Below are 27,607 nucleotides of genomic sequence, written 5' to 3'. Positions count from 1 at the left end.
TGACTCCTATAAAAGTATGGTCTCTGATTTCTAGAAAGCAAACCCCCCTGGGAGGAGAGAAGACAGCACTAGAAGATTTATACAAAATCTTACAAGCCTTAAGAGGATGTCCAAACTTTGGGCACATAACAAAAGAATACAAGAGGAACAAACTCTCTGTAGGATTGAATCTAAAATTGCTGCATTTGAAAATGATATTGGAGGAATATACACCTCAGATGATCATAAGATAAGGATGGTTTCTCATTATGCTGAAAGGGAAAAAATACTCAAGGAAAAGGAAGAAACCTGGCGCCTAAGAAGCAGAGCCATCTGGATGCTTGAAGGGGACGAGAACACAAAATTCTATCACAAATTCGCCAATGGAAGAAAGGCGATCAACACCATTTGGCAGCTACAAAATGAGCAGGGGCAGATTGTTAATACATTCTCGCTACTTGCTGAACTTGCCTCCTCTCACTTCAAAAGTACATACCGTGCCCCCAGGGAGATCAACTTATCAGGGTTGCACAACTCTTTCCCAAATTTGTGGATCCTGTGGAAGGAGATGAATTAATAAAGGCAGTCTCTCTAGAGGAATTGGAACACACCCTAAAGTGGTTCAAAAAGAATAAAACTCCGAGGCCCGATGGCTGGTTGATTGAATTCTACTTGGCCTTCTTCGACATCATTGGGGAAGACCTGCTCAAAATTGTTGAGGACTTGAGAATCAGAGGATTTCTTGAAACCTCAATCACCTCTACTTTCATTGCACTCATACCAAAGAAAGACAACCCAGACGCATTTGAGGACTTTCATCCCATATCTCTCTGCAAGTGCATATAGAAGATCATAGCCAAGATCATTGCAAACAGGATGAAACCTATTCTTTCTAATCATATCTCTCCGGAGCAATTCGCTTTCCTACAGGACAGACAGATCCATGAAGCTGTAAGCACCGCTCAGGAAGTAATTCATACTCTACACTCAAGGCGCAGCAAAGGTATGATCATGAAGGTCGATTTATCAAAAGCTTTCGACAGGGTAAATTGGCTTTATATTAGAATGTTGTTAACCCATTTAGGTTTTCCTTACTTATTCATCAAATGGATCATGAGTTGCATTACTAATATCCCTTTCACTGTTCTAGTGAATGGAAGTGACTCTCCTTTTTTTACCTCGGAAAGGGGGCTGAGATAGGGATGTCCTCTCTCGCATTTGCTCTTCTTGCTTGTTATGGAAGGTCTTAGCAATCTCATCAAAGAAGAGCATCGAAGGGGCAAATTAAAGGGTATAAAGATAACAGAAGGTTGCATCCTAACTCATCTTCTCTTTGTAGATGATATTCTGGTTTTCATCAATGGAAATATTGGGTACATTAGTATCATCAAAGCAAATTTCTCCCTTTTCCAGGAGGCAATAGGTATGATCATAAATGACAGCAAGTCCACATTAACAGCAGCTGAATGTACTCCGCATGAGATCTATTTTGCTCTGCAGCGTTTCCACTTCACACAGCTGCAATTAGCTGATGGTTTAAAATATTTGGGGTACAAGTTGAAGCCACTTGGATACAAAATTGCTGATTGGACTTGGCTCATCTCCAAGATGGAGAAAAGACTTAATACCTAGCACCTAAAATATCTTTCGCGTGCAGGCCGACTCACTCTAATCAAAAGTGTACTGGAGGCCACTCCTGTATATTGGATGTCCCTGGCTTGGATACCCAGAGGCATTCTCAATAGAATACAAGCCCTCTGTTGCAGGTTTCTTTGGCAAGGGAACAAACAGGGTAGGATTTTTGCTTGGGTCAGGTGGGAGGCTCTGAACCTACCAAAAAAATGGGGGGGTTGGGGCCTAAAAAAGTTAGAAGATTTCTCATTAGCACTTGCTGCAAAACTTGGTTGGAAATTAGTATCAGCAGACAGCCTTTGGACAAGGGTTACATATGCCAAATATATTGCTCCAATGCACATCATGGACTGGATTAGAAGAACCCACCTAAGTACCTCGGGCATCTCTATTATCTGGAAGGCAGTACTAAAGGCTTTGAACCCTATCAGGGAGGGCCTCACTTGGAGAATTCGTTCTAGGCGCATTGTTCGCATTGGCCTCAATCCATGAGTGGGATGTGGAGACATGCATCGCCTACCTAGGGAGCTGACACAGTATCTCCAGCAACATAACATCACTTATATAGCACAAATTGTAGACTCGGAGAATACCTCCTTCCTTCAACAAACCTGGAAATCGGCTCATCAATTAAACATTCCTCCTATTTCGACACAGCACTGGGAGGAATACCTTCAAGCCCTCACTGATGCCCACATTCGTATCCTTGAAGGAGACGATGAGATTATATGAGCTCTTTCAAAAAACAGAAGGTACACACCAAAAGAAGGATATTTGACATTGTCGGCACCAAGGAAGTCTCTGTTGCCTGTTGACTGGTGGAGACATCTATGGAATCTCAAGGCTCCTCCCAGAACAAGACTCTTAATGTGGACCATCCTCCGGAACAAAATCCCAACTGGTGAAAACCTCCTCAAACGAGCACATTGTGGTCCCCATTGGTGCAGCTTTTGCAAGCAGGAAAATGAATCCACTTCTCACCTTTTTTTGGAATGTACAGTTATATGTAACCTATGGAAGCTTATCCTACAGCCCATTGCACCCTCTGCACACTGGGCTGGAAATACTATTCTTGCAGCCTGGCAGTCCTGGTATAACACTTCCCCGTCTCAAAAGCTTCGGAACCTTCCCCTTCTGATCTGCTGGACAATCTAGATTGCCAGAAACCATATTATTTTTCAGGATACAGTGTCGAACTGGGTTGTGCTGGTGACTAAAGTCATCGCTGATTTCTCCTTCATTCTGGATGATCCTCCCCCTCGTAATCCATGCACTCCCTCTCCTATTCAAATAAATTACAACAAACCTTGGGCTTTCTTTGAAGCTGCAGCACAAGAGCAAGGCAGTGGAGGGGGGGCCATACTTCACATATCCCATCATCATTCTTATAGCATGCTCATAGGTTTCCGCAGATGCACTAACAATTCAGCTGAGCTCCTTGCCGCTAAACATCTCATACATTACGCCTTGGAGAAAAACTGCACAAATCTACAACTATTTGGGGACTCAAAAATTATTTGTGACTGGCTGAACAGGAAATCTAGATGTTCTTCATATGCTTTAAATCACATCTTGGAAGAGACTTTGAGATTGATCTCTGCTTTTGACACATTTACTTGCTCACATATTTACAGGGAGCAGAACGGAGCTGCCGACAGCCTATCCAAAGAGGCTGCGATCGGGGAGCTGGGCATCTGGTTGATTAGAGAACAGCATGGGGAAGCTTTCTTCCAATATTATCATCGGCCTTTTATGGATCTACAAGTTTAATACATGATCTTGTTCTTGTTTTAGTTATTTTTTGATCAGGCACATGCCTTTTTTGTATGTATATATTGACACTGAACATGGTAACAGACTTTTTATCATATGGCTTATAGTTTTTTGTTTTATTATTGTTGCCCCCTGCGTGGATCAAAGGCAACAATACTGTTTATAGATGATATGATCATGCACTGCATATGCACCCGCATCTACAGAATGTAATTTCCTCTTTTTAATGAAATTATGATTTTTCCTTGTGGGAAAAAAAAAACTTCAGGCTCCAGGTACATTTAGAATAATAATAAAAAATTGCACATTATTTATTTAAATTTAGTTCAGCTTAAAGCCTTTGTGAAGAAGTTGATTACTCAACTCAAAGTTATTTAAATTTAATTAAGTGTGCAAAATAGCCCTTATTCTAAAAATAGTTGTTGCTAGAATTTGGAATGAAGTGGGGACTGAATATGACCTATAATTTATTCAATGAACAGCAACAGATCTTAAATTTTCACCCTTTATAGTGTGGCAGGTGTTCTTGCCATGATATATTTCAGCCATTGCTAAGTCACTCGAAACATCCCATTTATGGCATTTTCAAGTTAATCCATTCATAATGAGGAACAAGAAATTGAATCGGCACCTAAAGTTGATACAAAGTCACCACTTTGGAAATATGTAACTATTGTAGGGAAGATCCAAGGAGGGGGATCATTGGCATGGGTTTGCAATGAGTGTCAAAAGGAATTTAAGGGGTCATACACCTAGCTTAAAGCACATTTATTTGTGTTAAGAAACATTGGGATTTGAATATGCACTGACCCACCTAAAGAGAATGGGATAGAGGGAAAAGGTTTAAGCAAGAAAAAAGTTGCAAAATATAGGAACAAGACGAGGCAAATTCTCAATTCAAATAACCAACAAGGTTGGGAGCATTTTCATCAAAGCCTCCACTTCCCTCTTATGGAATTGGCAGCCCTAGTTCAAAGCGGTCGAATTTGGGACCGTTTGAAAAGAGTTTTATTAATGATGCTTGAGAGGAGGCAGATGTAGCTATAGGTTAATGCATTTATGCAAATGGCCCTCCCTTTAACCTTGTGCAATCTCCTTACTGGGAAAAGATTATTAGAGCAATGAATGAATCCCCAAAAGGGTACAAGAGCCCTAGATATGAGAAGGTTTTCACAACATTGTTGAGTACTAAGAAGTTAGGTTTGGAGGCCAAATAAAACCCCATTTGTATTTCATGGTGCATTTCAAGAGTGTCGAACATTTCTGATGAATGGAAAGATCAAAGGAATAGGTCTTTGATCAATGTGATTGTTCAGAGCCCAAAGGGGGCAAAATTTTTGAAGGCAGTGGATTGTGGGAGGCAGCTGAAAGATTCCCAATTCTTTGATGACATCTTGATTGAAGCGATTGAAATGGTGGAGCCAAAAAATGTTGTCCAAATAATAACTGAAAAATGCAACGATGTTTAGAGCAGCAAGCCTAATTATTGAATGCAAATATCAACACATCTTTTGGACCCCTTGTGCTATACATTCATTGAACCTCATGTTGGGCAAGATGGGGAAGCAAATTAAGTGGATTAAACTTATTTTTGAAGAGGCAAAAGAAATTCAAGCCTTCATCACAAACCACCACATGTCCCAAGGCATCTACAAGGAATTTGCGAAGTTGGAGCTCCTTAAGGTACCTAGACTTTAAAGTATATTTCAAGAGTTTCTAATAATTCAAATATGTAAATTGGATTCTCAAATAAGTCATGATTTGTGAATCATAATAGGTATTCTATCAATTATGATTTTTAATTTATTGAAACATTGGCACTTTCAAGTTGTCGAGACTCGTTTTGCTTCTCACGTCATAGTCTTAACAAGGCTTATGCAAGTGAAAGAAGCATTACAATCAATGGTATGCAATTCTCTTTGGAATCAATGGAGGCAATCTCAAACTGAAAGAACACAAGCAGTGAAAAGGTTGGTTGTTGATGATGAATGGTGGGATAGAATGGAGTACCTCTTGGCATTTACTAAGCCAATTGTGGATTTGCTACAGATGTTTGACACAGATATGCCTAATTTGGGAGAGGTGTATGAGGGCATTAACTCCATGACAGAGAAGATAAGGGTGGTTATAAATGCCAAGGAGAAGGACTCAGATGAAGTCTTTTACAAATAAGTAAAAGATATATTGACCAAAAGGTGGAACAAAATGACCACCCCATTGCCCCTTTTGGCCTATGCAATGATTCCAAAATATTATTCTAAAGAGTTGCTAAGTAATCCAGAAAGAACCGCACCAAACAAAGACCCAAAAGTCTCACAAGGATTTAAGAAAGCTTTTAGAAAGTTATTAGTAAATCCTAATATTGGGATTCAGATTTGTTCAGAGTTTGCTCATTTTGTGGGATAAAGGGCTTGGGTGCAAATCTTGATTCTATGCGGGACAAGACCATATTAAGTCCAATTGATTAGTGGAACTACTATGGTGTGGAACTTCCACATATCCAAAAATTGGCTATCATGATCTTTTCATAGGTTGTTAGATCCTCTTCAACAGAAAGGAACAATAGTACATATGGCTTCATCCATTCAGTGAAGCAAAACAGATTGGGCTCCAAGAAAGCTAAGAAACTAGTGTATGTTCATACTTCATTCGAACCTTCGCCTTTTGTCACACAAGAGTGACAAAAAAAAAAATTGGGCCCACCAAACTAGGGGATGTGGAACCAGAGTTGCCTAACTTGGATATGAGGTTGAATGCCATGTCTCATATGACCTTGTTTAATGAGGAGGCAACAATAATTGCTTCTTCAAGTGGACATGGCAGCAATGCTCCCACTACTGGAGAGGATTCAAATGTAGATGTGGATCTTGAAGAAATATTTGATAATATGTAAATGTAATTTATGATGATGTTTTAAACTTTTGAACAATGAACATTGAATAACATAATATGTCATATGATAGTAGACTATCAATGATAGTTCATTTTGTAATTTGTACCATGTAGTGTGCATTACTAATTTTGGTGATGATGTTGATAACTGAAATCTAAAGCAAAAACTGGATAATATGTTGAATGTTATAATGACCATTGATGATGATAACAATCAAACAATGTTTATGTTGAATTGATGATGATGATTTCAAACCACATATCTATATCCATTATCATATTTGTTTCAGTGAAACTTAGGCTTTCGTCTTGGGGCTACTAAAGTTGAGCACTGGTTCTCCAAACCTCACCAATCACAAAATACAAACCAACCAAGATGCCCCAAGTGATTTTCTTCCCCTCCTTTTAAAGGCTTGATGGATCCTTCTCCTTGATTTCCTTTTTTTTATATTTAATTAAAGTCACTTTTAATCTAAGGAAATGGTAAATCTTCCTCTACAATCTCTCTTAAAGCCACTTTTTACCATCCCATCCTGTAGATCTCTACATTCTAGTTCCAACGAGCTATTACAATAAAGGTGTTTCATCAAATATTCTTCCCAAAATGACACCTTAAGCGTATTTAATTCAGATATGCTCATTAATAACCTCGTTTTATGGGAATTGTTGAAATGCAGCAAAACCAATAATAACTTGTGTGAAACTGGCATTGCTGATAAAATGTTGCAAGTGATCCATGTCAGATCCCATAAAACTCCTCCAAAACCCTCTGGGCCCACTGACAACAAAATCTATTCACATAACCAAGTTATCACCAACCCTAGAAACCCCTCCTAGCGACATCATAAGCAAAACTGAAAATGGGGGCATTACAAATCCTCCAGCCCCAAGATTGTTTGCCCTTAAGTAATCTGCATCTATCCATTGTAGAGGCATTTGTACATTGATACCAAGATCCCATACAAACCACTAGGTCACAACATGACTCCATGCTAACCAAACATGAATGGATCCCTCAATACCTAGATCCCAAACCCATCTCTGACTCAACCTACCATCAATAGATCCACCTAGATCCCAATGCCAACTAGGCTCTAGGACCTGTGGGTTATGACACCACCTTGGCCCTCCATCATTGCCCATGCCTGAGGGCTCATGTTGTGCTATGTCCCCGACTAAGAATATCCTCCCAAGAATCACCCCATCAATAGGATACCAACTCATAATCTCCTACCAATCCATCCCGTGGGAAGAATCCAATGCATGAACAAGACTACTATGCTAATGTTGCTCCATGTTGTAGAATGGATCAGACTCTCCTTTTGAAAAAGGTTTGTTGTTTTATTTTGTTCTTTCGTCCAAAGAATCATTGTAGCCCAAAGAACCAATTGATGCACAGTTGTGCTCATTCCACTTTCTCTCTAAGTTATTTATGGATTTTGTGAGGCCTTCTAAGGCATGTTTCCATCTGTCATCCATGAGCAAAATTTTTAAATTCCACCTTTACAAATAGTCAACATGCTAATCACAATTTTTTTTCAAATTTCTCAAGCAATCTCCAAAAGTAATTTTACTGAAAAAAATTTAATAAATTCCAGTTGGTAAATCACAAATTTTCAATTGAAAAATTCCACACCAAAAAACCCAACCATTAATACTTATGAAGAATCTTTTTGTTTTACTTGGCAAATTTAATCAACTACTCCACCAATAAATTCAATTGTTGCAATGATTCGACCTCTCCACCAATAAATTCAACCCAGCGAAATAATTCGACTTAACATGGGAAATTTGGACCGGCAAGAGAAAGTTGGTACGGAAAGATAAATTTCACCAAGTAAAATAATTGTGGCCCATCTGTTGGAGAATCTACGGCAAAGTAGTGTAAAGTGATTCTTCGTTGCTTGATAACAATTTGTGATGCACTTTTACAATTTATCTTCTTCTTCTTATTAAATTGTGTTTCATCAAACTGCTACCAAAACAAAATAACAAGAACACAAAGTTCGGCTCTCTACAAGGGACAACCCCTCTCCACTCTTGAAAGGAAAATCCTTTGTAAGATTTCTCTTATTGAAGCTTCTTATTTGAACAATTGCCAAACCCTAGACCCTTGACTAGGATATCTTCCAAGCATAAGTCAAATCCTTCCTCTTTTTGCACTGTCACTTCCGGCACATCTTTCGGCACTTCTACTAGCACCTTGTCTTCCAGCACTTCGTCTTCCAATTAGAGTCTTTTTCACCTTACAGAGATGGACTCCTTCACTAGGCTTGTGTCCTTTGAGGCTTGATCTCTTCACCCAAACAAAAGATTGTTAACTTGTTGTCATAGCCTTGTTGCACCTCGCACGTGTGACTGTTTCTAGCCCTAGAAACTGTCCTTCATACTTCGATTTTCTGCTCCCTTAATTTGCTTGAGAGTCCTTCCACGCTGGAGTAGGAGGCCTCTATAGGCCTAGTTACTAGCCCAAATCATGAAAAATATGTCACTGTAATTTCACTGTTGATCTAGCCGCAGACTGTCCTTATTCTTTCGCACGTAACACTGTTTTCTGCACTAGAAAACAGTCTTGCACCTTCGTTGTCCTTCCTCCTTCCTTCTTTGTCCTTGTAACCCTTTTCCTTGGCTTGTCTTCGTCCTTCCTTGTCTTCTTTCTTGCTTACAGATTTCAGAGTGAGATTGGTGTCCTTTTGAGTAGTGGACAGCCTCTATAAATAGAGGTTTGTCCCTCCTTTTCAAGCCGACATGACTGTCCTTGAGGCCGACTTGACAGTTTGCTCTTAAATTCATTTTTATTCATTATTTTGCTACTTGTAGACTTCGTCGGAGCTAGGAGAGGATTTGATTATGCTTGGAGGTGTTCCCATGACCTTGTATGTTGACATACATGATGTAACATGGCCTCAAAGTATCTTATCATAATTAAATTTTGACTTTGACTCTCTGGAAGCACTTCAAAATGTGCTTGTCCTATTTTCAATGAGCAAGAAACTCATTGACAAATAATATCAAAATAAATTCTCTTTTTTTGAATAAGTACAAATATCAAAATTACATTTATGAAGACTGAACCTAGTTACATTTCCTCCAACACTCCCTCTTAACTAGGGAGGTATTCATACAACATTACAAGGTGTTTGGCAAATTTCAATCTTGAAGAATTCACATAAGAGAAACCGAATTAGCAATCCATCTGTTTATAGCATCCTATTCATCAGCATTGTCATAGTGCAAGGCCTTGAATAACAACTCCATCTCTTTACGAGACCATAAGCTACCATGCTGGCGAGACCAATGATTTATAGACACCTTCATCATTGTCTCTCAAGGTACATACCCACCTGGGTGTTCTCGAGTATGACCTTCTAAGACTATTCTTATCTTGGGTTCCCAGCCCTCAAAGAATATCAGTCCTCCTACCTACTCTTGTCTTGGATGACCTACACATCCTCAAAGAGTATCGGCTACCAAATGATTACCTAATCCTCCCATTCTTTCTTCCCAAGTGAAGACAAGAATGTTGTGTCTATCTTGTGTTTACATTTCCATTCATGGCCTTCATCTAGACTTACAGTTGTTAGTCTTGCTCTAGTGCATGACCAATGAAATGGAAAACACAATTGTCACTCCTTTGTAATCAGGGGTGGTTCAAAACTCCCTCTTGATCAGAGACCTGTTAGAGCTCCCTCTTTAACTAGGGACTCTTTCCTTCATTAGCAGCTTCTTCTTCATGGTTCCTTCAGCTTGCTTAATATCCTTCCTTTCTTAATGTCATGAAGTCTTCGATCGAATTTCTTCTAGGTAGGGCACCATCCATTGATCACTTTCCTTCTTGGTTTGTCATGTCATTGCTTCATGGAAAGTGACTATCAGGTTCTTCTTGTCATCTTGGCTACTCCTTTGTCATTTTGTCCATGCTTCGGTGGGCTCTCCTTATGGATGCTCCATCGTACTTAGTACCCCATCATGACTTCATCTTGATATTGCTTCAACAATGCTTTTCCTTTTGTTGGATGGCTTCTTCATCACAACATCTTTGTAGAGCAGAATCAGTTATTTGCACCTTCATATCTCCAAGGCCTTCATAGTTGTCAAGGGTCCTTTTATCAGAGTTGTCTTGCCTTCTTTTGGAAGATATCTTCAAGGCATTTTGTCAGATAGTGATTCTTGGTGATCATGGTGTTCTTCACAGGCTTGATCTCTTTCTTCATTTGCTCTTCCTTAGATTGATAGGTCAACCATCTAATGCTTCTTGTCAGAGCATTTTGTCACTGCTTGCTTTCTGGACTTGTCAGCATTTCTTCTTGCTTCTTAGTCAGCAATCTTATGCTCCTTATGTGAGCATGTTCTTTTGTTGACCTTCATTACATTGTGGTACATGCCTTCAACCATGTTCTTGGTGAAAGAGATTCTTTCATGCTTGATCATGTTATAGAACTATACCCATGACTTAGTAATATACAAATGATAACATGACTAAACTTTGATGCATACATTCCTCATCTTGATTCTCCTTTGATCATCCTTTGGTGTGGTCCTTCTTGCTTCAACTTAGCTTGCCTGCATATCATCCTTTTCTTGAAACCCATGAATGGGATTCTCAATGAGATATTTGCCTTGGTTCATGAACCTTCTTTTGAAGATTCCATCATAGAATATTAAAGATCCAAGCCTTGCAAATGTTTCCTTTCTTTTGACGATGTAGGTCTTCTAAGATTCTTATCATGATCAATTTTCATTCATCATATATGAGATCATATACTAGGTATGCTTCTTCTACATCAATATCTTGAGCTATATTTGCAATGCTCCTATATTCTAGAAGATAGTCTACTTATGCATTTTTGTTCTTCTCATAAATTCTACATCTATATGAGCGTTGGGAACTCTACGTACATCATGCTACTAGATTCTAGAGGATGATTCTAGCCATGCAATTTAATTTATTCCTACATGCTCCTATTCTACTTAAAACTTTGAAAGAAGTCTAGAAGTTAAGAGTTTGACCTAGTCATAATAGAGATCTGGAGGATCTTCCTTCTTTTGCTTCTTTCCTTCTTCTTTCACCTCTTGAGTTATGTGAGCTTCTTTCCTCTTCCTTTTGTTATTGTTGTCTTCTTAAGCTTAGGGCAATCCCTTTTGTAGTGTCCATATTCTTGTCATCCAAAACATTGGATCTTGGACATGTCTTTGTTGTTTGTTCTTCGTGGACCAAACTTGCCATATTTTACCCTTTCTTTTGGCCATGGTAGCAAATGCTTGCTCCTTTGATCCCACATCTTCTTTTTCCTTAAGTCTAGTTTCCTATGTTCTGCATAGAGACCACATTTCACTGAGAGTGTTTGCTTCCTTCTTGGCATATATGCTTGATGTGAAGTTTCCCTACTCCTCAGGTAGAGCATTGAGTATAACAGTTGTCATCTCTCTGTCATACATGACTTCTCCAAGCTCTTGAAGTTGATCTCTCATTTCAAAGATTTTCCTGAAGTAGGGACCACATTTCACTAAGAGTGTTTGCTTCCTTCTTGGCATATATGCTTGATGTGAAGTTTCCCCACTCCTCAGGTAGAGCATTGAGTATAACAGTTGTCATCTCTCTGTCATACATGACTTCCCCAAGCTCTTGAAGTTGATCTCTCATTTCAAAGATTTTCATGAAGTAGGGGGTTATTCCTTCCTTTTTTATCTTCATCTTGTATAATTCATTCCTCAAAGATATTACTTCTCCAATTGTGGATACTGCGAATAGCTATACTAGCTTATCATAAATTTCTTTTGATGTCTCAAAGTTGGACACATAGGGAATGAGAGTCTTTGATTGATTCTATCAAAATCCTTTGAGCTCTTGTCTCATCCTTATTATACTTGGCTAAGGCTTGAGTTTGTTCCTTAGCATGGATAGTGATGTTCCCTTTGACATATTCTAGGAGTTCATTCTCCTTGAGTAGTAGATCAATCCTCTTCTTCCATGCAAGAAAGTTATTAGTGCCTACCAATTTATTGCTTTCCTTGCAAAAAGACAGATGTATATTCAAAAAGGGACATGTACTTACTTGATAGGTTTTGAGATGTAATGGATTTGCTTCCTCCTTGAAGGCCTGATGGCTTGTCTTCCTTGGATCTTGATGTTCTTCAAGTTGCCTTCTTCAAGTGGACTTGCTTGGTGATAGGTTTGCTTGAAGACTTGTAGGTCTTCATTCAATCTGCTCTTCTTTGTAGGTGCCTTTATATAAGGGCTCTTCTTCTAGCTTTTTAGAACTCCTTAATGAATGATGGATTGTAGACCCTTCTTGTCCTTGAAGTGGTTGAGACTTTTATGTTTGATGCTTCAACTTTGTAGATGCTTCTTTTGATCATTGTTTTTGTGTTGCCCTTTCCTTGATGTGTCACCTACCCTCTGATACCATGTTGGAGAATCTAGAGCAAGGTAGTGTAAAGTGATTCTTTGTTGCTTGATAACAATTTGTGATGCACTTTTACAATTTATATTCTTCTTCATATTGATGTGTATTTCATCAAACTGCTACCAGAACAAAATAACAAGAACACAAAGTTTGGCTCTCTACCAGGCACAAACCCTCTCCACTCTTCAGAGGAAAACCCTTTGTAAGATTTTTGTTATTAAAGCTTCTTATTTGAACAACTGCCAAACCCTAGATCCTTGACTAGGATATCTTCCAAGCATAAGTCAAATCCTTCCTCACTCTGCATTGTCACTTCCAGCACTTCTTCTGGCACTTTGTCTTCCAGCACTTCGTCTTCCAATTAGAGTCTTTTTCACCTTAGAGAGATGGACTCCTTCACTAGGCTTGTGAGTCCTTAGAGGCTTGATCTCTTCACCCAAACAAAATATTGTTAGCTTGTTGTCATACCCTTGTTGCACCTCGCACGTGTCACTGTTTCTAGCCCTAGAAACAGTCCTTCATACTTCAATTTTATGCTCCCTTACTTCGCTTGAGAGTCCTTCCACGTTGGAGTAGGAGGCCTTTGTAGACCTATTTACTAGCCCAAACCATGAAAAATATGCCACTGCAATTTCACTGTTGATCTGGCCGCAGACTGTCCTTATTCTTTCGCACGTGTGACTATTTTCTGCCCTAGAAAACAATCTTGCACCTTCGTTGTCCTTCCTCCTTTCTTCGTTGTCCTTGTAACCCTTTTTCGTGCCTTGTCTTCGTCCTTCCTTGTCTTCTTTCTTGCTTACGAATTTCAGAGTGAGATTGGTGTCCTTTTAAGGAGTGGACAACCTCTATAAATAAAGGTATGTCCCTCCTTTTCAAGCCGACATGACTGTCCTTAAGCCCGACTTGACAGTTTGCTCTTAAATTCATTTTTATTCATTATTTTGCTGCTTGTAGACTTCGTTGGTGCTAGGAGAGGATTTGACTATGCTTGGAGGTGTTCCCATGACTTTGTATATTCACATACATGATGTAACATGCCCTCAAAGGGTCTTATCATAATTACACTTTGACTTTGACTCTTTAGAAGCACTTCAAAATGTGCTTGTCCTATTTTCCTTGACAAATAAGATCAAAATAAATTATATTTTCCTTAATAAGTACTAATATCAAATTACATTTATGAAGACCGAACCTAGTTACATTTCCTCCCAACACCATCAAGAGAAATTTGGCACCGTAAAATAATTTTGGCCCAATAACAAAAATTTGGCACAACAAGATTAATTTGGCTTAGCAAATTAATTTCGTCCCTACAGAACAATTGCGGGCCTGCAAGAGAAATTTGGCTCTGCAGGATAAATTCATCCCAACAAGATAATTTTGGCCCAACAAAATAATTTCAACCCATCAAGATGAATTTGGCTCGGAAAATAAATTCAACCCAACAAAATAAAATCAATCTCAACCTTTTGGAGAATATAAATATGATATTACATGCCATACAAATAATGGAAGAACGTTGAGATAAAACTCTCTAAGTTGTTACAAACTGGATTTGGCCTCAAAATATATCTACCACAACATTCTATCTGATCTCCAAACTAAAACCATAACTAATAAGCACACCTGTCAATTCTGAATGAATTCACCAAGAGATGAGATGGATTTTCGTCCACTCTCACCAAATCACATAAGGTTTTTCACCCTAGGGCTACTGAAGTTGAGAACACGGTTCCCCAAGCCTCACCAATCAGAAAAAACAAACCAACCAAGATGTCTCAAATGACTTGCTTCCCCATCTTTTAAAGGCTCGATGGATGCTTCTCCCACTTTCTAGAAGCACTTTTTTATTATTTTATTTCCCACTCTAGTATTGAGAAATCTAGGGCATTAGCAATAAGGGATTTCTCTTCCATTAGTGAGTGCTTGTGAATGCTTTTTACTTCTTAGATTAGGATCCTCTTCATGTTAGATTATTAGTGTTCTTATTGATCAAACAGTAACGAATTCATGAACATAAAATACACAAGAGACACATCATGTAGGCTACAAGCCAGGGCCAAAAACCTCTCACTCTTTGAGAGGAAAACCCGCACAAATTCTTCTTATAGAGATTCCAATTGACGAATACCAAAACCAAGACCCTTGACCTATTAGCCACTCCAAGACCAAGACACACGTTCTCTTAACAGTCACCATTCTTCTTGACTCCTCTTCCACTTCGACCTCTGAGATCTCCACATTGTCATATTACCGAGATCTTTCTTCTATGATGGCACAGATATAGCATCAAGACGCTTACTGAGGTTCCACTGAGATTGTGGCACTATTTCATCACTGTGTATATTGCAGACTTGTCACTTATTCACTTTGATCTGAATTATATATAGCTCCTAAACATCACACATTACTGTAGCATCCTCTCCGAACCGAGTTTTTCTGTTTAGGGTACCAAAACTTCTTCAAATCAGTGATCCGAATCTCAAATTTTTCACTATCCCTGTCTACCCGAATTTACAGAGGGACAAATCCAAACTTCATACAAACTACTGAAATATCCGAACTGTAATACTTCACTGGGCCACCCGAGATCTGAACTTGCTTCTATACTGTCACCCAAAAATCTCAAAGAAACTGTCCGAAAATCTCAAAAGAAAATCGAACCGGTGTATTGTTCTTCTGTGAAGATCATAGCCACATATTTATAGTAGTTTGTCCTATATATAAGCCGACATGACATATAGCGAAGGGGTGTGTCTCTTTAGGTGAGCCGAGATGTGTTATTCCATACAGTTTTGGAGGCCGACTTCAAGAGAGGATTGTGCTTGTCTTTTGGAAGGTTGTTAGACACTTTAATAGACTACATATATATATGACACATGCTCAAGAAGAGCTCCTCATTCATAACATTAATGCTTTTGACTCTAATGATAAATCCTAAGGCTCTCAATGGGAGCCACTAATAAAATAAAACCTCTTCCTCATGACACCAATGAAGCAAGGCATACAAAAATAATTTTATTTGATTTCATCATTTACAAAGATCATAATTACATGTCATTATGAAGACCTAACCTAGTTACACTTTTCAACATCTAGAAGTTTCTCTACTTATCCTTATCTTAAGTGACTTTTTATTTTATTTAATTTTAGTCACTTAGACTTTTTCCTTAATTAAGCATTTCCCCTTCTTTGATTTAATTAAATGACTAATTAAAGTCACTTTTAATGTAGGAAAATGGTGAATATGCCTCTATGATCTCTCAGGCCACTGAAAGTCACTTTTCACCATCCCATATTGTAGATCTCTTCATTTGTGTTCCATCAAGCTATTACACTAAGGTGTTTCATCAAATATTCTTCCCAAATTGACACCTTGAGTGTATTTAATTAATAAACTTGTTTTACGAGAATTGTCGAAATGCACCAAAACCAAGAATTAATTGTGCAAAACTAGCCCTAATAATGAAATGTTATGAGCGATCCCCGTCGAACCCCATAAAACTCCTCCAGAGTCCAAAACCTTCCAGGCCCACTGATAACGAAATCTTACTCCCATAACCAAGTTGCCACCAACTCTAGAAACCCATCCTAGCCACATCATAAGGGAAACTAAAAATGGGGACATTACATTAGACACGAAGATTACATGTATTTTCTCTCTACAAAAAGCAAACATTAGCAAACCAGGCAATCAAGTTACACTAGTCTCCTGCAATCTTTTGTATCTAGGAGGAGGTAAGTCCTTTTCTGTAGTTGAGGCATTGGAATCTATACCTCTTAAAATTTATTGTAATGTCCTCGGAATCTACCTCTTGAAAGTTATTGTAATGTCCTTAACTATTAAAAATAAGAAGGGCTCGATAACTCACTCCATCCCTTTGCATATGCCCCTAAAATGAATGTTTATTGAGAGTGTTATGTGGACAAATATCAAAATTATCACTACGAGGTTATTTGGAATTTTTATCTAAATGATGCATATAATACTATTCTTGCCAAAGTGAAAACTTTTAAGGTCACCAATGTAGATATTTCACTACCAGATATTTACACAAATATTAGGAATTTCACTAGCAAGTTATGTGGATTTATCTGGATGATGCATATAACACTACTCTTGTCAAAGTGAAAATTTTTAGGGTCAACAATGTAGATATTTCACGTCATGATAATCCAATCTACATACAAAGAATTAATTCCTACAACTAACATCTGAAGGTTAGAAAACAAGTGTCAAAACAGCGTATCCGTTTAAATCAAAGCACTATATGAACATTCAAAACTAGAAAGTGTAGGTACTACATATCACTAGGTTAGATAAATCCAGTGAAAAACTAATGGTTAGATATACATAAACAAACTTTTCAAAATCAAGTCAGCGAGCTGGAATTAGTAGCAGCAATCACATTTCTTATCAACTATTAAATAGATATTACGTGGACTTTACAACACTCTTTGCTCACACCCTTGTTGCAAATCCACACTTGCTCGCCACTAGCAAAGTCCCTTGACAAAACTGAATGAACTAAAACAACCATTGACGTATCATGCACACTACCCACAGAAAACTTCACATTGTGACCATTTAACTAGCGCATCCTCCTCTCCTCATATAAGATGAGGAAAAAAAGTTACAAAACAAGCCATAAATGGCCTACAGTAGTGTGCTCATATTTTGCATGAGTAACTCCCTCGTAAGTGCACCTTAGGTCCAACAAATTACTCCTTAGATAATGTGCCCTCCAAGAATCGAACTCACTATATGTAAGCATGTAAGAATGAATAAGAATCTCTCTCATGCATGTACTTCATTTCCTTGAAATTGTGCCCCATTAACTATGTCTTCATAAGCAGCTCACTGTCCTTGCAAGAAAAACTCCCTCAGACATGTGCACTCATTCTCCAATGGAATCCAAGCTCAACAATTCAAATCCCTATAGGTGAAACGAAATGGACAATAGAATCAACACAACCAAGTAAACTAACACCCCTCTTTACAAGGAAAATGTTCTCCACGAAGCCAAGCTACTCTTCTTCATCTTGAATTTCCCCTCTCCTAGGGGCTTCAATATAAAGTTGACTACTTGTGAATATGAACATACCCCTAGGCTAATGTTCCCTTCTATACTCTAAAACCTCTTCAAAATCTTCAAGTGTATTCCCTTGTTCAAAGATGACTTCATCAACGCCTTGCCAACCTCCAATGCCCTTCATGTTAACTTCATGGGCCAAATTCTTCATACACCCCAATATGAGCAATTCAAGACTTCCTGCAATGCACAAATATTGGAAGAGCTCAACAAGAGTAACAACTCATTCATCCGAAAATATCAAGCTTGTGGTGCATGCATCAACCCATAACGAACCTTCTTCATTCTGCAAACATATCTCAATAATACACTCCTAGCAATTAGAGCAAAAGTCTCAACAAGGCCAACCCAGCCGCACTCTTAGAATCCTCTAGCAAAAAACTTGCCTTTGCACTCTTCAATGCTCACATTAGAGGGATGCTTGAAAACAATCAATGATTCCACAATAGATTTTGGCAAATAATCATTCTCCTTCATCATGGAATCCCACAAACCTATTTTGCATGTGCCTCCTCAAAGCTAGAAGGATATTCCTCCATCCACATCTCAAGTTTGCACTTCCAAAGGGTGAATTTAGAAGGTCCTTCTAGTCAATGACACTCTCTAGGATCAAACATCCCAAACTCAGCCATTCCTACTACTTCAAACAAAATAGATCAACAAAAAATTATCAACCTATCACAAGTTTAGTTGTGCCTATCTTAGGTGGCAAACCCACTCTGATCACTAGGGCAAGCAACCTTTCACAAATTTATAAACAATCACTAAAGCTTCCTAAGCATCAAACCCACGAAAATCGTCCAATGACAACTACTCACAAAACAACAATCTACTCCAATCTCTAGAGCTTCTTGGACATCACATCCATTGATATATTCCATCCTCGACTCCCTCTCACAAGTAGCTCAATCCTCAACACAAACCACTCCAAACAATGGAGTATCACAGGTATTACACCACCAACCTCTCACAAATCCTGAAGCCTATCTTAGACATCTATTGGCTCCAAATCTTGAAGCTTTCTAGCGCATCACTCCCACAACCTATCATAGGTCCAAATCTGCACTCAAAGTTAATTCCTCCAACTTTCAATTGAAGATTATGAAACAACAAATTTGCTTAAACCAAAGCACTATATGAAAACTCAAGAGTGTAGACAATGCATATCACTAGGTGAGATCAAACCTGCAGAAAACTAATGGTTAAATTTACATAACATAATTCCATAAATAAAACAAATAAGTTAGAATTTGAAGCATCAATCACATATTTTCTTATCAACTATAAAAGAAATATTGCACAGACTTAACAACACTCTCCACTCACACCCTTCCTAAAAAAACCACACTAGCAAAATCCCTCTACATAACTAGATCAACTAAAACATTATACGATGTAACACGCACTCTTCCCACACGAAAGCAAAATTTCATTCTCTATCTATTTAACTAGTGCAACTTTATCTCCGTGGTATAAGATGAGGAAAAGAAGGTTACAAAACAGGCCATAAATAGCCTCAAGTGGAGCACCCCATTTATGCATGAGTAACATCTTGCAATTGCACCTTAATTCCAATGAATCATTTCTTGGCTAGTGCACCCTGAGAATACAATTCACTATATTTATGCATGAATGCATGCTTGATAATCTCTCTCATGCAGTGCCTCTCTTCCTTGAAATTGTGCCCTCCAAGAATAGACAACCTCCAAATGTGATGCACCCTACATGCATCACAACCTACACCCTCTAAAATACAACATGCATGCAACATCATGGGCTAGTAAGTCGTCATGTGTGCATAAGCTTCCTAAAATATAACACTGCATAAGCAACTTGCCATCCTTGCATGACAATCTCCCTCACATAAGTGCACCCTTCCTAAAATATAACACTGCATAAGAGAAGTAACTACTAACATGCACGAGAATCTCTTCCATGCATAAACCTCTTAATCACTATTGCACCACATTAACTAAGTCTTCATAAGCAACTTGCCATCCTTGCATGACAATCTCCCTCACATAAGTGCACCCTTCCTCGAGGAGGACCCAAGCCAATCAACAACTTGAATTCCTAATGTGAAAGAAAATGGAGAACATGATCTAAAAAATGAAGTAAACTAATAACCAAGGATGGCACAACGCATGACCCACAAATCATGGACGTTATATTTTCTACACAATAGACAAAGTATTCCGATGGCATTGTTAAGTTAATAAACAAACATCTATGTTACCTCAAGTTGAGGCAATAGGACAACGTTCAAAGAAAAAGATTTAAATATTTAAAAATTAAATATCTAAAATACAACTCCTACATATCTTTGAACAATTAATTAGCAATGCATACATATAAATAAAAAGGCATGTAGCATAATGGATGAATCTTTGACTTTTCTCACCCCTAGTGAAACTAGAAAATAGTAAGTCAATGACACATCTCATTGATCAATCAAAAATTGATCATGTCCATAATGAACATAATACCTTCAACATAATCACCATCTCCCTTTGTTGCAACATCTCACTTCAAGACTTTTGACGCCATTCTTATCTCTAGATGGAGATTATTGTATACACATGCCAACTTTTCAACTCTCTTGGAAGTAAGCTTGTTTCTCCTGACAAAGTGTATAACGTCAACCAATTCTTCTTGAAAACCAATAAATTAAGGACCTATGACAATGATTAAAAGGGAAAATTATAGAATATCTATAACTAACCCATGCATCCTCAGGTTGCTCTTGGACAATGGTTAGTTTATCCTCTCTTGAATTTATCGTGTTGCATGATTGTTACCAAGTCACCCTTGCAACTCTAGAGCACATATCCTTGAGATGGCCACTCCTAAACCTCCTTGACCTTAGATCCATTTGCTAGAAAAAATTGGTTGAAATTTTTCACCTACCCAAAAAGCCAAATTCATGAACAGTGTTCATGTGAATTACTCTTGTTGATGGAGCATATGTATTATATTCTTGTGGTGCAATATGAAGAACTTATCGTGCTTCGCTTAATAATATAAAAAGATCATTTCAAAAAGCCCAATTGGCTAGCTCAAGCAGTGACGCGCTTTGAGCTCCGTGCAAGAGATTCCAGGGTTGATTTCCAGAGCTTGCTACCTCTATTGCACGTCTCACTCAATGTCACGACTGCATGAGGCACCATAGTCAGCATTAACCAGTTTGCACTATGTACCACCTACAAATGTGGGGAAGTGCACGAGGGTTTCAAAAAAAATCAGCATAAAAATAAAAAATAAAAAAGTCATTTTGGGCCTATAAAACCCTTGGGAGAGCACCTACCTTGATATCCTTAAAAGTGTTGCCCAAATATTTCTCTCAACCAAGGAAGTGTGAAAGTCATAAAGATCTATTATTTGGAAACGTTTGTTAGTATTGTATAAATATATATTATTGGTGATTTCAACATTTGTCGACAGTTTCTAAGCCAATATAAGGATCACATATTAGAACCTCTAGGGTCGACAGCGTAATGTGCTCCAACCAAAATATTCTGCTCCATTTTAAAATAGCTAAGTTTGTGAATCTTTACTTGTCTACAGAAAAAATATGCTAAATTGTATGGGTATGATCTTGCACACTCACCTTGGGAATGATCAGATCTTCCCTTAGCAGAGCTTTCTCTTATTGTTTAAAACATGTCTCGTTTTCAACAATCCTTGGACGTTTCAAGGATTTTGTTTACAAGAGGTTTCTAGTTTAATTTTCTGACTTCCACCAGGGCTTTGAATGATCGTGTTTAGGTTCTGAATGGTGAGAAGCATTTCTGTTGAAAGAACGAAACTTCCTTTTTGTTCCCTGATCTTCTAAGATTTTGTTAAAACTGAAGAATCAACATTCCTGTACTTTGCTTTGTGTTTCCCACAAACACACACTGAATGTATCACTACCATTTCTACTTGAAATGACAGTGATGCGAAGCTTTTCTACGGGAAAAATAAATCTTACACACTCACCTGGAAACCTGAGTTCGACATCCCCTACTGATATTTGCTCGTAATATCAATCCCAGTTCAGAATGCATTCCCTTAACAATCCATTCACTTCATGCACATATAGAACGTCGATTTTCTTTATTAATTATGAATTTGTGTGGCAATGCAAATGCCAAATGTTATTTAACTGATTGCTCCTTCCTCTCCCTCCCTCTCAATCACAACTGCTTTTTGGCCCTCTCGCGCACTCCCTGCATTTCTCCCTCTCCTCTGCTCTTTTCTTCTGTGAGGCCACAAGAATGTTAAGAAAGCCATGGATAGTATGACCAGAAACAACGTTTTGATCAGTGTTGAGGCAGTCAACCGACTGATGAAAGAAGTTATTCAGCAAGAGGAAAGCCGTGAAATTCTGCAAGCTAATTTCATCTGTATGGAATATATTCTACCTTATATTACCATCTTCCTCCAAGATCAACTGCCTGAAGCGGTCCCTGAGACCCTGAAGGTGTGGCTGCAACTGCTGCATAATTGCCTCACACACGCCAAAAGCATACTCCATCGCTCCAATTCACGGCAACGGTGTCTCGATTGTCTCAGCAACAACCCTGGGAGAGCGTCAACACAAATCGAAAATTGGAGAGTACGTTTTAATCAATGTTCCACCAAGACTCTGGGACGGGGAGACGCGGGTGCGGGTAGACACACAAGGGGGACGTGTGGGAGTACCCTCAAATTTTAGGGAAATTTAGGGGGCCAGGGGGGACGTTGGGGTATATAATTTTTTTAATATATATATATATATATATATATATTTCAAATTTATATTCAATAGTGAAAGCATAAATACAATGATACACACATAATTGAATTAAGTAATGAAATACATTGATCCATACTCATCATCCTTACTAATACATAAATGATTCATCTGTAGACCACGAGATTCAATAATGAAATACTCTGATACATATTCATCATTCATTATTCACCATTCTAGAATCTACATTGATTTAAAAATTAAATTCATCATTCATCATTCTAGATTCTAAATTGATTTAAAATTAAATTCATCATTCATCATTCTAGAATCTAATTAGTACTAAGCAATGTTGCATTAATCGTTATCGGGATAATATCGGCGCAAGGAAAAAATGGGAAAAAATCGCAATTATCAAGAAATAATCGGGAAAAAATCGTTTGGTACAAAAATATTCATTTTTTTTGAATTTTTTTAATATCTAAACCATCTACAACATAAAATAAATACATTGACACATAAATTTGATAAAAGAACTAATATATAAGATGTTTAATATCATTTCTAGTGCTAAAATCACACATAACATTGAATCATGTCCTGAATAGTAAGTCCTGACTCCTAAGTCCCAACTCAGCCTCAAAATATCAACAAAAAATATAATAATGTATCTCATCATGTCATAATGTCATATACAATAAAATGAAGAAAATAACTAAAGTCTAATCCTATTGATTTCCTCTGTCCCTCTTGCGAGAAAATGCCATAGCTTTCCCTTTCCCTCTAGATGTAGATGCTGGTGCTGGTGGAGTTGGCAATGGAGTCGGCTATGCTCTAGAAGCTGAAGAACTAGAAGTAGGAGCTATAGGAGGTAGACCACGTCCTCTACTGGTGGTAGGGGTAGGCCGGGCAGGTGGTGTCACCTGGAAACATTACAATCTCCCAATCCTGAAATCCTGAAAAACTGATAAGTCTGCTGGATTTTGAATGAAATCTAAAATTCTACTTTCTCCATATGAAATCCAATGAGGTCGGAACCACTCTCAAACATCTTGAGTCATTTCATGGTAATATTAAAACTTTAAGTAAAAGGATGAAAATGAAGATTAAGGAGAATGTCACTTTTACTTTAAGAATTTAACATTACCATGAACAGCATATCAATACTAGGGCCTAGACTTGATCATTAAGCTGCCCCACTCAAAAATTATTTGTTTCTTTCAAAAAAAATTGCATTTCAAACATTTAGCATCCCTTAGAAAACCAAAAGAAACATTATAAAACCTCGTTGCCAGAGACCCCCATGATAATTTCGATTCTTATCGCGATTAATTCGAATTTATCGCGATAATTTCATAAAAATCGGCTAAAAAAAAAAATCGGCAATAATTTCCTATAATAATCGCGATAAAATCGGCATATCGAAAAAATCGCGATAATTTCAATTTATCGCAATTTTATCACGATTTTCACAACACTGGTACTAAGGAAAATAGACTATAATAGTTACTGAAATCTAAAGACTGGAATAGTAAATTGATCTAACTAAACTCAAAAACAGTGGAGTGATGAGTCAAAATCACTCTAAAGTACACAAAGGCTTGGTGCTCTTGATTAAATACTAATTCCATACCCTTGTACATGACAAAATGCAATGGAAACATTGCAATCCATCGAATCCTAAATTCCTGAAAAACTGTTTAAGTCTGTTGGATTTTGAGTGAGATCTAAAATTCTACTTTTTGCATATGAAATCCAATGAGGTCAGAAGCACTCTCACATCCTGAGTCATTTCATGTTAATGTTAAAAATTTAAGTAAAAGGATGAAAATGAAAGATAAAGGAGAATTTCACTTTTACTTTAAGAATTTAACATTACCATGAATTGCATAGCATTAGTAGGGCAATATGATCAAATACTAGGTTTTCCCTGTCATAAATCATTGTTTACAAGCAAATTTAAGGGGGGCGCATAACCCATTTTGAGGGGGACGCCCAGGCATCCCCCTTTTGGGGAGTCGCGTCCCCCACACTGGGGAAACGTCCCCCCTTGCGTCTCCCCACGTCTCCCCAAAAGGGGGACGTGGGGAAACGTTTCCCCAAACGTCCCCTCGTCCCGGGTGCGTGGGGTGCGAGGGGTGCGCACACCCGACCCTCGGGGACGCGTCCCTGTGGAACACTAGCTTTAATTACCTGATTCAAGCCCTTGAAAGTGACTTTTCAGTAATTGTTAGAGGTCGCAAAGCTGTCATCGCCCAAGTCATTGCTCCAATCGTTCCCCTAATGAAGGATGTTATTGAGGAGGAGGAAAACTGTCAAATTCTGCAAACCGAGTTGAGGCCTGTCCACAATCTTCTGCCGGATATAAGCGTTGTCTTCTAAGATCAACAAAACGCTGCCCTTGAGCGCCTCAAGAATTGGTTGCAACTGCTGCATAAATCCCTTACAGAGGCCAATACCATACTCCATACGTACAGTCCATCACAACGACAAGGGCGGCGTCTGGACTGTCTCATTCGCAACCGCGGGAGATCCACTGAACAAGACAAAAAATGGAAGGTACCTTTTAATTTCCTCTTTCAAGGCCTTCAACAAGAATTTTCAATGTTTGTTACTTCTACTTCGCACCTCATTATCAAGAGGGATCCGATCCAAATGGAATTGGAGAGCGCGCAAGAGTCCAGAGAAGGACAACCTCTTTCTACATATGAAGCAGAAGAGTCAACACGACCGCTCCCCAAAGATGAAACAGAAGTTTCCGTAGATGAAGCACAAGAGTCAGGGCGACCTCCCTCTAGAGATGAAGCAGAAATCTCTACATATAAAGCAGAAGCGTCTATGGATGAAGCAGAAGCCTCTAGGGATGAAAGAGAAGGGTCTACAAATGAAGCAGAACAGCTAGAACAACCACTCTCTAAAGATAAAGCATGGATGTTATTCAGAAGAATTGCTTTCAAAGACAACCCTGCTCCTCCTATGGATATAGAGGAGTGTGCTAAGAATATTGCAGACGAGTGTAAAGGTTTTGGTTTGGCCATAACCTTAGTGGCCGCAGCAATGAGGGGAAAAAGCAGAGTAGATGAATGGGAGACTTCTTTATCTTCCATTAAAAATGCAGATTCTTCTTCTTCTGCAGATACTCTGCATCCTCGCATTGAACCACAACTCTATCCACTATTAAGATGGTGTTATGATGCATTGCCCAATTCAGACATCAAAAATTGCTTCCTATATTGTGCCATGTATGCGGAAAATGAAAAAATCTCTGTGCAGGAATTAGTGCAGATGTGGTTTGCAGAGGGTCTTGTGAGAAGCAAACAGGGGAACCATTTAATGGACATGGCCATTGGGCAAAGCTACGTGAACCTTCTTGTAGATCGTTGCCTCTTCCAAAATGCTACCGCTGACAAGGGTATCATGTTTGCTTGGCTGAATCCAGAGCATCAATGTATAAGAGTTCACCATGTTGTTCGCGAGATGGCAATATATGTTGGCGAGAAGGAGGAGAATTGTTTACTCATGGCAGGTCAAGGGCTGCAAATTTTTCTTTATTAATTATGAATTTGTTTCAGTGTGATGGTATACAGTAGTGCCGCCCTAAAAGTCAAGCAATTTTATTCAACAACAAAAATCCGTAGCCACAAAAGATTCATAGGCAATAACCAAAACATTCGCTGTGAAAACGTAAATCACTGTCTCTATGGCTATGGATTTGCAGCGAGTTGTAAGCAAAATCTCAATATCCTTCTAAATGGCAAAATTCAAATCCCAATTAGCACGTCACTAATAAATCCACATGAACTGGAAAGGAAATAATATTCAAAAACCGGGGGATCTACGGGGATCTGAAAGTCTAAATTTTGAAATTTGGATTAGTAAGATACAATACCTCTTTCCATGGCGCTGCACGAAAGGGGAATTTTTTGCATCCTCCTCTGTGAAATCAAACCATCAACAAACCGTAAATACATACAGATAGTCAACTACTCCTTTACTTCAGGCAAGACTGCAAAGGAATACGTAACGGAGATCAGGGAAGATACCTGTCAAGCCAAGGGACATCTTGGTTACGATGGTGAATGTAATGCCAAAACCGACCAGAAATGGCCAGTTTCTGTTCAATTCCCTCTTCAAAAACACCCTCATTGGCTCGTTCAAACCCATTGCTCTGCTCTGCTCCGCTCCTGACGAAACCCTACCGGAATGACAAACTTCTTTAACCTAATGTAGGTATAATATAAACTTCTTTATCCTATGAGTAATGACCTTCAAGCAATTCCTATCGGCTATGGGCTAACCCTATGACAATGGACCACCACTTCCTGGCTAGCAATGTTGACCTCCTTCCTGTCAATGAGACTGTCTCTCGGCACTGCCCTTAAGGCACTTCCTCCTGGGCACGGACTAATTGGCGAGAGTCCGGTCCGGGATAGGAGAGAGAGTTCCAACGTTCGGGATCAGAGCACAGGGCGGCGGGGACAGACGTGTAGCCTCATGGCCTAGTGGAGCCTCATCAAGGCTTATACGGGAATCAGATGCTTTCTTTTCTGAGGAATAATAGACAATACTATTATTAACTTCTCTTTATGTGGTTTCCTCACCGTGAACGAGATGGACAGCCGTCAGGGTTAGTGTGGAATCATTACTCGTTACATTACCGTGGGGTCTAGTTTGAGCATAAAAATCATTACTCGTTACCCATTACCCTCGTGTCTAATTGTATTTTTCGATTAAGGATAAAGAAATTCATCATATGTTGACATCTATGTATTAAGTTCACCCTGTAGTTACAAAAATCGAGATTAAGATGATATATATATATTTGGGATGAATTAAGTAAAAAAGTTGCTAGAAGGAAGAAATTATTTTAACGTTTACGAGGCTAAAGATAGTTTATGGGACAGATTGTTTTTTCATCTGCTTAATGTATTCGGCTCTTTTTCTGTGAAGTTTCAAAATAAATGTTCTCAGCTTCTCGACAAACCCCTCGCTAAATAGATTATCCCAAGAGCTCGCTGCCAACATATCTGCATAATTTTCTCTGTTGTCTTTGAAGGCCTCACATTCTAAAATGAAATGTTTTTTGTTTCCACTTTTCCGGAAGAATTTCCAGCGCC

The 27,607-nt window shown here is 38.5% G+C and overlaps 1 protein-coding gene across 1 annotated transcript in view; it reads right to left on the bottom strand.

Moving 5' to 3' along the window:
• LOC149260676 (ATP synthase small subunit 6, mitochondrial-like) overlaps positions 1 to 27,034 on the bottom strand; it is a 32,468-nt gene extending 5,434 nt beyond the window's left edge. Inside the window, exons 1-3 of the mRNA XM_089420958.1 lie at positions 26,757 to 27,034; positions 26,534 to 26,711; positions 26,380 to 26,425 (exon numbers count right to left, since the gene is read on the bottom strand). Coding sequence (XP_089277084.1) covers positions 26,380 to 26,425; positions 26,534 to 26,654 — 167 coding nt within the window. The 5' untranslated portion in view covers positions 26,655 to 26,711; positions 26,757 to 27,034. The remainder of the gene's footprint in view (positions 1 to 26,379; positions 26,426 to 26,533; positions 26,712 to 26,756) is intronic.
• Positions 27,035 to 27,607: the final 573 nt, after the last annotated feature.

This window comes from Pinus tabuliformis, chromosome 6 (genome assembly GCF_031772625.1).
Source record: "Pinus tabuliformis cultivar Carrire ecotype Pingquan chromosome 6, CPIR1, whole genome shotgun sequence".
NCBI classification, from domain to species: Eukaryota; Viridiplantae; Streptophyta; class Pinopsida; order Pinales; family Pinaceae; genus Pinus; species Pinus tabuliformis.
Note: the sequence above shows the minus strand (reverse complement) of the source record. Positions and strands in the feature narration are given on the sequence as shown.